The following is a 14,672-nucleotide window of genomic DNA, read 5'->3' on the forward strand; positions in this document are numbered from 1 at the left end:
TCCCTTCTCCGGTGCCAGCGCTGGCCGCGGGTGCAGTGGTCTCTCCCACTACATGGCACAGTGATGACCAGAGGAAGAGGGGGAGGGGCGCAGAGCCCAGAAGTCTCTCCTGAAAGCTACTCAGAGGAGGCTTCAATAGGAAAAGGCAAACAGAGAAACACAAAGAGACGTTCACTCATTGATTCAGACATTGTCTGAGTACCTACCATTTTGCCAGCCCATCTGAGTCCCAGTAAGGAGCTTTTCTACCTGCTGGTGGGATCTCAGGAGCTGGCTGCTCAGGGGGAAGACTGTCTGCCCGAACAGTGAAGGGAAAAAAGTAGCTAAAGCTCTATTCAGAGCCTATTTTAAGGTGCCTCGTGCTAACTGCAGATTGTAATATTTTAATTAAGCCCCTCCAAGCCCTTAAAGTGGGAAATGCCTTTTTGACCTGTTCTCTCTAATTACCTCCAGCATATTTCAACAGACTGCAAACAGCATCTAATTCTTGGAAACAAGTGCAGGATAAATTGAGTCTGAAGCTCAGGGTTTTGGCAACCAGATCTGATTTTCCAGAAGAGGTGGAAGATGGTGCTGGTGGAGATTTGTAAGGATTCTCTGCAGGGCTAGAGTTCTGAATCCGCAGGTCCTCTCTGCAGCCATGAGATAGGATCGTGGTTTGGGTTTTCATTATCTTATTCTAACTGGTTTAATGATGCTGTCATTCTCAAGTGCAGTCAAAGGAAAAAGCCTATATAAAGAAACTTCAGGAGAGGCAGGAGAAAAAGCTCCTTAGCCTTGAGAGAAATCTTAGGCATAGAGAAAGGGATAAACATGGCATTGATCTGGTAGTCCTGGGTCCCCATTGTTGAATACTAACAATGTCCCTGGCTCTGGGCGGAGCCTTCATGTCCATCATCTCATATAATTTCATCTTCGTCTCCTCTCCATGAGTAGTTATCACTCACAGATGAAGCAAAATCAGAAAGGTTTTCTAATTTACCCAGGCTTAACCAACCAGCAAATGGACTTAGACCCGGAAGGGGACATTGGTAAGCCCCAAAGGCTCACCTCTTCTCTACCATGCCACCCTGCCCTGGGGCCCGGGGACATCAAGTACCATCGGTGCATCTAAGTTTCTCAGCACGTGATTAAAGGAGAAATCAGAGACCCGTGAGGGAAACTGGGGAGGGGGTGTGGGTCAAAACTCAATTCAGTCAATATCTGAGCTCCTCCCAGGGGAGCAGGTATCCCCCAGGTGCAGGACAGGTTGAGCCGCTGGAAGGAGGGGCTTGCAGAGGGACTGAACGACAGGGAGGAGGGAGCGATTCCTACCCAAGCCCCTTGCAGACAAGCCTGCTGCAGCTCTTGCTCGCTCTATCGTAAGTGTTCCCATGCCCGCTTCCCACATTTTCTCTGGCCCTTTAGAGAGGAGAAATGATGTCGGGCATTTTTCTCTCCCCATGTTCTGGCTGGACCGTAATAAGCACTTAATAAATGTTGGAGTGAATGAGTACATGTGACGGGAAGAGATTCATTACGTCTGGGAGCCATGCAACCTGCTCCCAGACCCTGGGAAGGGTTTCCCGGGAAAGGTTTATCATGGCCCTGTCCCAGCGTGGAGAGGAGCTCCGGGACATTTGGGCTCGTCAGTGGAAACCAGGTTTGACACCACTTTCATTTTATATACTTAGGCCTGTTGAGTTTGCTCACTCTTTCTTTCCTGTTAGGCACTTTGCCCACAATTAGGATAAATTGCCATGTGGGCAGCGACAAAGCAGGTTCCTAGAGCCCTTTATTAAAATAGCTGCACGCTAACATTGAAGAATGAAGTGGCCGGGACTCGGGCGCACGTTTTTAAAGAAAGCAAACACCTAGATACAATGTCGTACCTTAACTGTGATCAATCACTACTTAATCTAATTAGTTTAGAAGCTATTTTAAAGAGCTTAATTAGATTAAGCTGTGATTGATAACACTTTATATCTACTTGAGGAGAGCTCTTCTTCTAATTCACCTTGAATCTTTACACTTCCTGGCAAAAGCGTGTTTCGGGCCTGGGCTGAGTATGGGGAAGGATTTGGAAACTACTTGGTTGGCACTGAAGTCACTCTGGTGCCCAGCACTGGGCTGAGTCGGGGACCTTGGCAGGGTCCTTGGGAACAGGACTTCTGAGACCTAGTGGAGTGGCCTTGACAAGGACATCCTGAGATTCTAGTTCAGGAGGACTGCAGTTTTGTAGATGGAGGGATTGAGGGCTGACAGGACCTGGCATGAGGTCAGACTCCTAGGTAAACAGACTTGGGTCCAGAGTAACACTAACTATTTGGAGAACTCGAATGAAAATAGGGAAACAGCCAGGTGAACAGAGGCAGGTCCATAGCTGCCCTCACCCAACCAGCTGAGGGCAACACGTCTGCACCCTCCTGCTGAAGATGAGCTCAGTGGAGTCAAGGATGTGGGTAGGAGCTTCAGGGAACTTAACCTGCCTTGGAAATGCATCTTTGCATGCAGAGCAGCAGGAGAGGGCTTGCGGGGCCTGCCCTCCCCTACCTCAGTGCTCCAGAGACTGTGATCCCCTGTTGAGCCTGCTGAGAGCTATCAGGGAAGGATGCAGGAAGCAGGTTATTTCTGGAGTGGGACTGTAGAGATTGGGTCTCTTCTGGGCTGGAAGTGGGAGGCGGGAAGGGGGACTAGACCTAGTCTAAACTGAAGAGGCCTGTCTCCCATCTCCTCTCTGCAGCCCGCATGTGTGATGCCCACCTTCGAGGCCCCTCAGGCATCATCACCTCCCCCAATTTCCCCATTCAATATGACAACAACGCGCACTGCGTGTGGATCATCACAGCCCTCAACCCCGCCAAGGTAAGGCTCTTGGGGTGGGGGTGGGTGGGGGGTCCTGTGGGCAGCGCCAAGTCAGGGACAGTTGGTCTATGAGGGATTTCAAACACAGAGCCTGGTGGTGGAACTTCTCTGCAAACAATTCCTTTAAACTTGTTTGTTCGGTTTTTTTTTTTTTTAACTACGTATTGAATAAATAAAATCATTCATAAAATATAAACAAGATATAAATAATATCTCACAACAAATGCCTGCATAGCCATCTCCCATCTTAAGGGGGGGGGGAGTCACAGTCACCTTAGTGACTCCTGGCTGTCACCAATCCGAGCACCTTCCCTGCTCCCTTGGAGGTAAGCACTGCCTCACCCATGTGTTGATTATTGCTTTGCTTTTTTTTTCATACTTAGCACTTAAGTGAATGTCCCTAAATGGATTGTTTTGTATGCCAGCATTTGATCCATGTAAACATGATCACGTTGTATGTACTGTGTGCTAACCAACTTCACTCAAAATCCATCTATTTTGTGTGTAGTTTATCACTTCTGAATGCATCTTTTCATATGTTTATTTCCCGTTTACCTTTTTTTTCCCTGGGTCTTCTACTTTCTTTTATAAATTTTTACATCTTACCAAGGTCCACAACAACCTGGGTGAATCTTTCTTTTAATTATATCAAAACTGCAGACCAACGGGAGAAGAATTGCTGTCTTTCGATACTGAGTCTTCTAGTACCTGAGTATAGTATATCTGTTTGCTTAGGGTTTCTTTAACGGCTTTTCAATAAACTTGTGTGCTTTTCTTTTTTTTTTTTCCATCATAGATATTGTACATTTTTTAACACATTAACTCCTAATTGTCTTCTGTTTGTTAGTATAGATACTCCTAACTATATTAAAAGTCATACCTTTTAAATTGCATTTTCTACCTGTTTCTTGTTGGTATTAGAAATGCAATTGATTTTTGTACTTTGATTTTTGTAGAGAGTAACTTGTTGAAATCATTTATCTGGATGTATTCTTGGGGGTTTTCTACATAAATGGTCATCATCTCCAGAGAACGATGACATTATTTCTTCCCTTTGAGTCCTTCTGCCCTTTTTTAATTATTATTTTTCTTGCCTCATTGATCTGACTAGAACCTTCCATATAATAATGAATCATTGTGATGATGGTGGGCAATTTTGTCATTGTTTGATGTTAAATAGATTTTTTTTTATTTCTCTGCCATTAGATATGATGTTTGCTGAAGTTTGTTTTTAATTTCCAGATACTCCTTTTGGAATTGGGGAAATTCCTTTCTAATCCTAGTTTGCTCAGAGCAAACTGTTATTGAGAAAGGATGTTAAATTTTATCAAGCTATTTTTCTGGATCTATTGACACAATCATTGATTTTTCTTTTTTATTCTCCTAGTGTAAGGAATTACACTGGTTGGCTTTTCTGTTAAACCAACCTGACAGACCTAGAATAAACCTAACTTGGTCATTTCGTACTGGCATTTGTGTAGGTGACAATATTTAATTTGCTAACATTTTATCTAATAATTTGTTTTTGTTAGTGAGATTGGTAGGGTTTTCTTTGTTTGTTTTCACCTTACCATTGTACCAAAATAATATGAGTTCCATAAAATGGCATGGAAAATATTTCTTCTCTTTCTGTCCCTTGGGCTATTAGTGGAAAATTGAGATGATTGTTGCCTTGAAAGTTTGGCAGGATTATTCAGAAAACTTACAGGGCCTGATGTTTTCTTCGTTGGCAGATTTTAGACTATAGATTTGATTGATATAATTACTAAGGAATTATTTAGGTCATCTGTGTGTTTGTTTCTTGAGGCCATTTTAAATATTAATTTTACATTTAATATTTCAAATTTATTGGCTATAAAATTGTGTGTCCATCTCTGATCCCTGTTATTGTGTTTCTGTTTCCCTTTTTCATGCCTGTTTTGCTTATTTCTTAAATCACTATTCCCGGAAGTTTTATCTTTGTTAGTTTTCTCAAAGAACCAAATTTGATTTTATCAATACTCCTTTTAATATATTTATTTTCTATTTTATAAATTTCTGCTCTCGATTATTTCCTTCCTTCAATTGTATTCTATTGTTCTTTATCTAGCATTTTAATTTTGATGCATAAGTCATTATGTTTTTCACTCTTATTTAAGTATCTAAGGCTATAAATTCCCTTCCCAAACCAAGTTTGGTTACCTTCCTACAAAATTTTCAATGCCTGTAATTCTATAATAGTTTAGTTCTGAGTATTTTCCAATTTCTATTATTGTGTCATCTTTCAATCATTGAGAAGTATTTCTTAATTTCCAAACAAGGTTTTTCTAACTTTTTGTTACTATTTATAAAACTTGTGTTTAGAGAAACTTGTCTGTTTTTGAATCATCTGAAATTTGTTAAGATGTGCTTTCTGAATGAGAAATGATTTTTTTCACATTTATTCTATGTGTACTTGAAAAATTAAATGACAGTTTTTGTCTTCTAACATGTCCATTACATCAAGAATGTTAATAATGTTTATGTCTTTTATAGTCTCATTGATATTTTTGTTTGTTTTCTTGATCAATCCACTGCAAAAGAAGGAAAATGAAAATCTTCCCATAGTGGATTTGTAATTCTTTGAATTTGTTGATTTTTTTGCTACATAATTTCAAAACTGTATCATTAAAGCATACAAGTTAAGAATTATCTTCCTGGAGAATTGAACAGTTTTAACATAACAATGTAATAACTCTTTGTAGTGATGTTCTTGACCTTAGAGCTTTCCCCACCCTCAGCTTTCTTTCGGTCTTTGTCTAATAAATCTTTTCCATTTTCTTACTGTCAACCTCTGCTTACTTAGGCTTTATATGTTTTTTCATATAACTGGATTTTTTAAAGTCTAGTCTAATAATTTAACTAGAGAATTGAGACCATTTAAATTATAGAATTGTTTCTGTTCTTTAAGAGTTACCCTTAAACACCCTAGAGATATGACCACTTCTTCCTTCACCATTCTTTCTTGCATATCAGTCCTTCCCTTCCCTTTGGAATTACTTTCTGCTCAAGGTGCCTGCTTCAGAATTCATTTTTTTCTGTTCATAGTGAACTTTTTTAGTTCTTCTTAATTTCCAATGCCTCTTTCCCCCTATTCTTGAAAGAACACAGGCCCTCCATGTACATTTGATTTTCAGGAGACCGTCACGTGCTCTTGCACATGGAGATATTGTCCCAGTGCCTTCGAGCTAACGTTGCTGCTTTCCATTGATTGTTGTTCCTTTGTTTGACATCTTTCTGGCTGCTTTTATGATGTGTTTCTTGTCTTTCGTGTTTTGCAGTTTCACCGTCATGTCTATGTGTGAGTATTTTTGTACTCACCCTGCCTGAATTCATAGAATGAATTTGGAAGTGTTCCATCCCTTTCTATTTCATGGAATAATTTTGAGGAACATTAGTGTTAATTCTTCTTTAAAGGTCTGATAGACTTCAGCTGGGAATCCATCTGGTCCTTGGCTTTTCTTTGTTGGAAAGCTTTTTATTACTGCTTCTATCTCGTTGCTAATGATGAGGCTGTTTAGGTTTCCTACATCCTCTTGATTCAATTTTGGCAGATTCATATCTGTCTAGAAATATATTCATTTCCTCTAGGTTTTCCAATTTGTTGGAGTATAAGTTTTCAGCATCCTGCTTCAATTCATTAAGCTTCTTGAATCTATAGTTTATGTCTTTTATCAGCTCAGGAAAATATTTAGCCATCATCTTTCCAACTATTGTTTCTCCTTTATGTTTTCTTTTCTTCTTCCAGAAGTCTGACAAGATAAATGCATCTTTCTCACTCTATATGTTTTTATTTATTAACTTCTCTCATACTTTCTCCCTCTCATTCCATTTACTTATTCTCTGATCTACTGTATCTAACCTCTGTTAAATTCACCCACTTGAGATTTAGTTTAATTCCAAAATATTAGAATTTTCATTTTTTGAAATCCTATTTGGTTGTTTGTTTTTTTCAAATGTTCTCTGTTTTTAATTTTTTGAAAGAATCTTTTTATTATATGACAATGGTAGAAATATATAATTAAAAAATAGATCTATATAATCAAAAAAAAATCCACAGGAAAACATTTAAAATAAGAAAATCGTATTTTACAGTCTTTCAATTCTTACCGATATGTATGGATCCTTCTTCTTTAAATATATTAAACCTATTTATTTTATATCCTATGTGTGTTAATTCTAATATCTGAGATCTTTGCAAGTTCGATTCTGTGGTCTCTTTTCCCCTTTCATGGTTCTTCCAGAACCCTGTTTCCTTTTTTATTGGGTAATTTTATTGGGTAACTGCGTGACTAGAATCATCAACTAGCTCTTTGGAAATCCTTTGTGACCTGAGTAGAAGGTGGTTTCTTGCAGAGGAGGTCTGCATTTTCTTCTGCCTGGTGCTGAGGTCATCACTAGACAGAAACCCCTGCAGACCAAGTTCTCAGCATGAGGGTTTTAAACCCCCCAGGTAACATAGAGGCTGCCAACCAGGGGCAGTTATGGATTCTCAGCAGAAGTTTTCTGTTTTCTCTCCTCTCCCTGTCAACGGAGAAGGAGCCTCCAGGTCTACCCAGAGAGTGGTAGGGATGTGAGAGAAGGCAGACAGGCTTGTTTCTAGTTCGCCCCCCACCCCCTGCCCTGTCCCATGCAGGAGTGTCCTAATAGAATCTGTACCCTGAAGGCCCTGGCCTTTGGCTCCTGTCCCTTCTTCTCCATGAATCCAAGAAAACCAAAGTTGTGCTTCATCAGATTTTTATTTTTAAAATTTCACTCTCCTTTTTTATTGATTGATTCTTTTTAGTTGCACATGACAGTAGAATTCATTTTGATAGATGAATTCACCAGCTTTTTATCATGCACTCAAGGCCAAAGCTGACCCTCATGCTCCAAGTTCCACCTTGGGTCCCTACCCTCCCTGTGCGGTGGGCTCCCAGAATTCCTCCTGAGGTGAGTCTGCTCAGACTGCTGTAACAGGACACCCCAGCTGGGCAGTCACTTAAACTACATTCATTTTCTCCCATTTCTGGAGGCTGGAAGTCAGGATCGAGGCGCTGGTAGATTTGGTTTCTGCAGAGGCCGTCTCCTCCCATGTCCTCACATGGCCTTTCCTCCATTCGCTGGAGGAGACAGCCCTCTGCCTTCTCCTCCTCCCTGCACAGGATATCAATCCTCTCTCATTAGGACTTGGCCCCTCTGACCTCATTTAACCTCAACTTCCTCCCCAAAGGCCTCATCTCCAAATGCAGTCAGGTGGGGAACTTGGGCTTCGGCATCTCAATTTTGGGAGTGTACTATTCAAACCATAACACTAACTTGTAAAAAGATGTTGTTTCTCTTTCTAAATTTTACCTAACACTTCAAAATCCTTTGGTTCAAGTGCCTGAGGCCACAGTCAGTACTGAAACACTGGAAGCAGATCTCCTCTGCACAGCATTTTACAAAGGACTCACGTCTTCTTAAACCATTTCATGGTGAACCTAGTCTGGGGGAAGGATGCTTCAGCCACACCGGGTGAGAGTGGAGGCAAGACCAAAAGAAGGACTTTCTACCATGAGGTTATTGGATTGTTGACCAGAGGGCTCTTCCTTGGGCACTGTCAAAGACACTTATCTTTGTTTGATATTGATAAGATCTGGGGGAATTCTAGGCAAGGCCTGGGAATTTCCTAAGAAACAATTTGATTCATTCCCATTAGGCCTCTACTAGGCCAGTGTGTGGAGGTCAGTGGCCTTGCTGGTCACTCTCAGACATTCCCGGAGACATCACATCAGCCTGGGCTTCTGAAGCCCATCCCTTTGAAGGATACTCCCTTAGTTGCAAAGAGTGTTCCCAGCATCTCCAAGGGTCTTTGGTGGTCTTCGGGAAGTGCTGAGGGAGCCCCATCCTATCCTGGCACCAGGTGGGGAGCAACAGGCCACGATGCAACTAGGAGTTTATAGAAACTAAGACTAAGGGGTCAGAGAAGCCTTCCTTCATACAATGGGGGTAGCAGGAGCAGTTCCTAACCCTGTGATGGCACTGGTCCACACTCGAGACATGGGCATGTCCTGCCACTCCCACCCCAGGTATCTCTTTCAGCTAGAAAAGAACAGTTGGCAGTATGTTTTAAGAGATGAGCATTCATTCATTCATTCACTGAACACAGGCACAACCTCTGTCTCTGAGGATCTCACATAGAGGACTGAAGATGGCATGTACATAAAAAATAGAATTCAAGCAAGTTCTGATGGCAGTGTATCCAGAGTACTAGGGGAAAACCAGGAAGGAGCCACTAACGGGAAGGTCAGGGAAGTTTTCAGAAAGGTGGTGACATTTGAGCACAGTCCTGAAGGATGAATGGGCTTGGAAATCAGTGTCTCAAAGTGTATGTGTGGGCAAAGACCCTGAGGTTTGGAACGGTGTCGTAGAACTGAAAATAGTTCAACATGCTGGCATCAAGGTAAAGACGGAAGGTCAGCAGGATCCAGATCACAGGAGCCTGCCTGCCTGACAAAGATGTTTGGGTCTTATTTTGAAACAGACATTTTTAAGGCTGGAAGTGTTAGACTGTTGTTAACAACAGTAATAGCTTTTATTGAATAATGTCTACCCTGTGCCAACTACTGAGCTAAGCCCTCTGTGTAAATGATTTTATTTCGTTCTCTTAATAGCACAATGAATTTGCTTTTAACAGACCTACTTGAGAGATGAGGAAACTGGATCATGGAGAGGTCAAAGGTCAGGAAACAGCCATAGCTCTCAGCCAGGAATTGGTAAAGCCAGATTGAAACCAACTCTTTCTGGCTCCAGAGCTCAGTCACTTAAGTAGCCATGCTATGCTGTTGGATGGAACAAGGTCTCAGAGAAGATGGAAGAACTGGAATTAGGAGCACTGGAATGAGCTAGAAAGCACTAGAGCCATGCCCTCTTCCTCTCTTCTACCTGAGCAATAGTGGGAAAGTCTCAAGTTTTCAGAAGATTACTCTGGCAGCACTGGAGGGAACTAGAGGAGGATACTGGGGAAGGAGGGGAGCAAGACCAGCTACCCAAGGAGAAAAAATAGGGGCATCCACCAAGGTTTTTCAGACATGGAGCAAGAAACAGATGAGAGAGCTTGAGGAGATGGAATGCAACTTGGTGTCTGATTGGATGTAGGGGTTGAGGGAGGACATTGTGTCTCAAAGGACCAACACAATGCCTGACATACGGTAGGCATTCAGTATGTATTTAGTCATTGAATAAATGAATGATGACTCAGTACTTCTAGCTTGGACTAATGGGAGAGTTTAAAAGGGAATACAAAAGGAAAAACAGGCTTTGCAAGGCCAAAAGGGAAATGAATATGGTCTACCTGAAGTATCTGTGGTTCATCCAATAGCATTTGGATATACTGGGTGGAAACTCTGAATACATCTGGGTTCAAGAGAAAGATTTGGGCATTATCTCTTTAGCACATGGGTAGGAATAGTAGCCTAAGAAATGGATAACATTTTTTTTTGAAAGAATGAAGAGAATAAGAAGATTTAGAATGGATCCGGGAACCATGCTTATAGGTGTAAGAAACAGAAGGAGTGGTTGGAGAGATAGGAAGAGAGTATGACGCAGAAACAGGACATTTGCAACTAGGATGTGTTTGATGGAAGAGGACTGAAAGAGATGGTTGGTTTGGGCCTTGGCAGGAGAACCTTCAGAATGGAGCTCTGGGGTTAGCAACAGATAGCTCTGGACGGGGAGCAGGCTGGTGGGAGGTGAGCATCAGAGGCCATGAGTATAGACAGCCCTTTGGACATATTTGGGCAATAGCATGCGAGGGAGGCAGATGGAGAGAAAGCTTGTAAGATGTCAGGTTGTTGATATATTGGAAATAAGATTGTGTGCAGGCTGAGAGCAGAGAGAGCAAGGGGACCGAGATGGTGACAATGTGGGAGAAAGCAGACAGTAAGTGAAGGAAAGTTATGGAGGAAGTGAGAAGAAAATGGGGTCCTTTTCAGGGAGAGGTGGTGCTGTCATGAGCAGGGCTGAGCACTTTGCCCGCGGGAGTGTGGAGTGGGACGCACGTCCCTGGTCTTCTCGGGATCAAGGAAGGATTATGCACCTCAGGAACTTGAACTTGGGTGGACATGAGGAGTCCTCCTGGAACTCCATCTCCCTTGTAGGTCCTCCTCCAGCTATGCCTCAAGGGACTGGGGAATGTCCTGGGCCCCAGGAGAGGAAAGCAGAGGCTCTGATGTGACAACGGTCAAGAACCTGATGCGTGAACCTCGTCTTAGCTGAGCACAACCAGAAACCTGTTCACACTGGGGAGGAAGGCTTGCAGTTTAACTATACTCAGTAAAATAAAAGCACCCTAATCCGTTCTAGAGGCTTGGTGGATTCAAGGAAAGGAAAAAGAAGCCTCAGAGCAACGATGCTGGCCTCCTGCACGTGCGGCCTCCCTCCTCTCCCTTGATAGGGATGACCCTGGGCAGTGCTCACCCTCCTCCAGCAGCTAGGCTCCTCTTTGTCCTTGCAATATTTATCTGATGTTAATATTAATATAATATCTGCCTGCCAAATCTGACTCCTCAGCCAAAATACCTGGGGAGACTTTAAAGGCTAATCCTCTCCCAAAGATATGATTCAGGGGGTCTGGGGCTAATGCTTGGTAGCTTTATTTTAAAGAGCATCTGGTGACCCTGACCAGCCAAGCTGACATGAGAAATCTCAGTCTCTTCCTTCCAGCAAAACATAGGCCATCCCCCAGGCCCAGCCCCCAACTCCCTTCAGGCAGCCCCAGCTTCAGCCACATTGAACTCAGGTTCATAGGCATGCCTGGCCCTTTAAGAGCTCTGCCTGGGCACTGTTGTCCAGCGGGCCTTCCCTTCTCCTCCAGGCAATCCTGTCCCCACTACCCACCCCCAGAAGATACAGTCCTCTTCCCAGAAGCCTTTGGACTCCACCAGCTCTTGCCCCTTGCTCTGTCCTCCAGCCTTTCCTGGGCACCTTTGGTTTGCCTGCCTATCATGTTGTGCTGTGTTTAGCATCTATTTCCCCCAAGCCTGGAGCACCCTGCAGCAGGGGTGGGGTTTTGTTTATTTTCTCCCCCCATCAGCACCAGGCTCTGCAGAGAGGAGCTCGGGGAAGGAGGAGCAGCCCCAGCACCATCTCCACCCACGTTGGGCTTGAGGTCAGGCCGTGGTCCTGGGTCCTCCTCTTGTGAGGACCTTTCAGCTCAGCCTCAGGGAAGAAGCCAGAAGAGCTCCTGACATTTGTGCGGTCAGGACTGAAACCCAGACCTGTGTCGGGGGCCCCCCACCTGCACACATCTGCCTCTATTTCCAACTTCTCAGTATGATCTGCAGACATGTGATTCAATTTGCATAGGAGCCTCTGAATTGGATCGGAAAAGTCAGTCCACCCTTGCTAGAAAAGACGGCAAGACAGGCCCGAGAGAGGGAGAGAATGAGGAGGGGAGGGCAGAAGGAGGGACCTCGAAGAAGCAGGGAAAGGAAAGCCCATTCCTTGAACTTCAAAGTCAAAGATAACAACATTTTGATTATTCACTCCTGGAGTGAATCCTGCCTCTCTCCACTTTGTAGACTGAAAGAGCAAGGAAGAGCTCTCTCTCCAGGCAAGTGATCGCCATGAGTGTAAATGTCAGCAGTGCCTTTGTTGGTCCACTTGTTCTCTCACTTATTCATTCAATAAACATTTACCCACCTCTCTCCTGTGCCAGCCCTGTGTGAGACGCTGGTGATCAGAGAGGTTCCCCTGGATGCTTCTGATGCCTGCTTCTCCTGCCTAGGGAGCTCCAGAGGGACCCTTTAATGCCCCCCCCAACCCCTAAACCTGATTCCTTTCCTTTACACAGTGGTCTCCCTTTACCTCTCTTGGGGGCGTTCCTCAGCCCCAGCCTGGCCGAGGCCCTGGTGCATCCACACACTCTTCCTGTTGCTGGAGACACACCTACCTGCTCTCCTGGCTAAGATTGTGCCCCTTAGATTTGCCCCTGCTCGTGCTTTGGAGCCCTTCTCATACCATAGATTTGCCATGTACTTAAGGCCCTCTGTGGCCTCCTCTCCCACGTGAGGCCTCTGAGGTCCATGGCCCGTTCATCCTGCCTGTCCATGTCTCCCCAAGCCCAGCACCTGCAAATGCGTGTTAACTGTGCAATGACTAGGTGGGTGGAGGAACCACTCAATCAGGAGTGAAGGAAACGGGGATGAGACGGCCAACTGCTTTCAGAACCACCAAAACTAACCCAAGGCTGACGGAAGTTCCAGAACCTCTGGGAGTTCTCAGTCCCTACCCCAGGAGGGAGGCTTCTCCTGAAGCGCCTGAGGTTTCAGTCTTCAGCCTCCACCTTGGCCTCCCTCTGTTCTACCCCCAGGAGCTCCTTCTCCAGCCCTGCTCCGACCCCAGGCAGGAGGCACCCTTCAGGTTGTACCCAGGAAAAGCCAGTCCCCTCCCCTGCAGGAGCTGAATCCCACTAACCACAGCAATAGCCTGCAGAGGGCTAAGGGGCCAAGGTCGACCCTCTGGAGCTCAGAGATGAGTTCTGGGGAACTGTGAAGGAGGTAGAATTGGCATGGGATTGGGGGAGGAGCTCTGAAAAGCCAAACTCCCCCCTGAAGTTTAAACAACACGTATTTTATTTTCTCCACAAACCAAAGATCCAGAGACAGAGAGTCTGGGCTGGTTTGGCAGTTCCCTCAGGCTCAGGGATCTTGTATTTTCCCCTCTATCATTCTTTGTATGTGATTCTCCTCCTCATGATCACAAAAAGGCTGTCCCATCTCAGGCCTCACATTTGTATTCCAGGAAAAGCAAAGAGAAAGATGGGAGAATGTCCTGAGGACTCACTAGCTCAGTCTTACTGCTCAGAATTCTGTCATGGATCCATCCTTAGCTACGAAGTTGGCTGAGTACAATGCCACACTCCCAGAAAGCCAGGGTTCCCCTAGGAAAGAGCAAGTACATGGAAAAACATTAAGTAAATAACTACATGTCTGTCAAAGAATCCCACAATGTGAACTATCTCAAAAGGGAACCATATTGGTGGAAGCAGGGCCTTGCCAGTTCTTGCTTGTTCTCCAACTTGAGGTGGTCCCTGAAGCACCTTTATGAAATCCTGGGGTGCCTGGGAACCCAGTCTGAAAACCATTGCTGTAGAGCATAAGAGAGCAAACTTTTCTGTAAAAAAGCTATATGATAAATATTTTAGGCTTTGAGGACCATATGAGTTCTTTGTCGCAGGGTGTTGTTTTTTCACTCTTTAAAAATGTAAAAAAAAAAAAAAAAAAAAAACCACGTAACTCTAGGGACCGCCTGAAAACAGGCTGAGAGCCCGATTTGGCCTGAAAGCCACAGTTTCCAGTCCCTGCTCTAGGGGATAGTGAGGAACTGGGAGTTTGGGGAACAGAGTGAAGGATGGGACCCAGAGGCAGAGCCCCCGGTTAGAGGCTGTTATAGAAAAATACTCATGAGACAAAACAGCCTTGGTCCAGGTCCACAGGGACTCCGGCTTCCCAGACAACCACCTGAGCTGTGGAATCCTCAGCAGTCTTACCCAGACCTTGGGCGCAGGATGGCAGGCCTGGAGCCCAGTCCTTTGGTTGCTCTTGGACTGAGCTTAGGAAGGGGGAATGTTCCCCAGGGCCCAGGTGCAGTCCCTCAAGGTCCACTCCATCCCAGAGCAGGTGTTGTGAGGGTCTAGACTCCAGCCCCCCGTCCCCTCCCCAGTGTTCACCACGAATACAGGCTCACGCTCCTCCTGAACCCTCCCTGTTCCTGGACACTGGACCAGCTCCTTCCTGGACCCTCTGCCTCTGCTCCTACCTTCACGCTAAATGACAGCTTCCCATCAA

General features: G+C 44.6%; 1 protein-coding gene across 1 annotated transcript in view; it reads left to right on the plus strand.

Moving 5' to 3' along the window:
* Window positions 1-14,672, plus strand: part of CSMD2 (CUB and Sushi multiple domains 2) — a gene marked incomplete at both ends in the record, with an annotated part of 546,906 nt that overhangs the window by 283,790 nt on the left and 248,444 nt on the right. Inside the window, 1 exon segment of the mRNA XM_081308594.1 lies at window positions 2,723-2,844. Within this exon segment, the coding sequence (XP_081164720.1) occupies window positions 2,723-2,844 (122 nt within the window).

Source organism: Spermophilus citellus (assembly GCF_964194105.1).
Source record: "Spermophilus citellus genome assembly, chromosome: 9".
NCBI classification, from domain to species: Eukaryota; Metazoa; Chordata; class Mammalia; order Rodentia; family Sciuridae; genus Spermophilus; species Spermophilus citellus.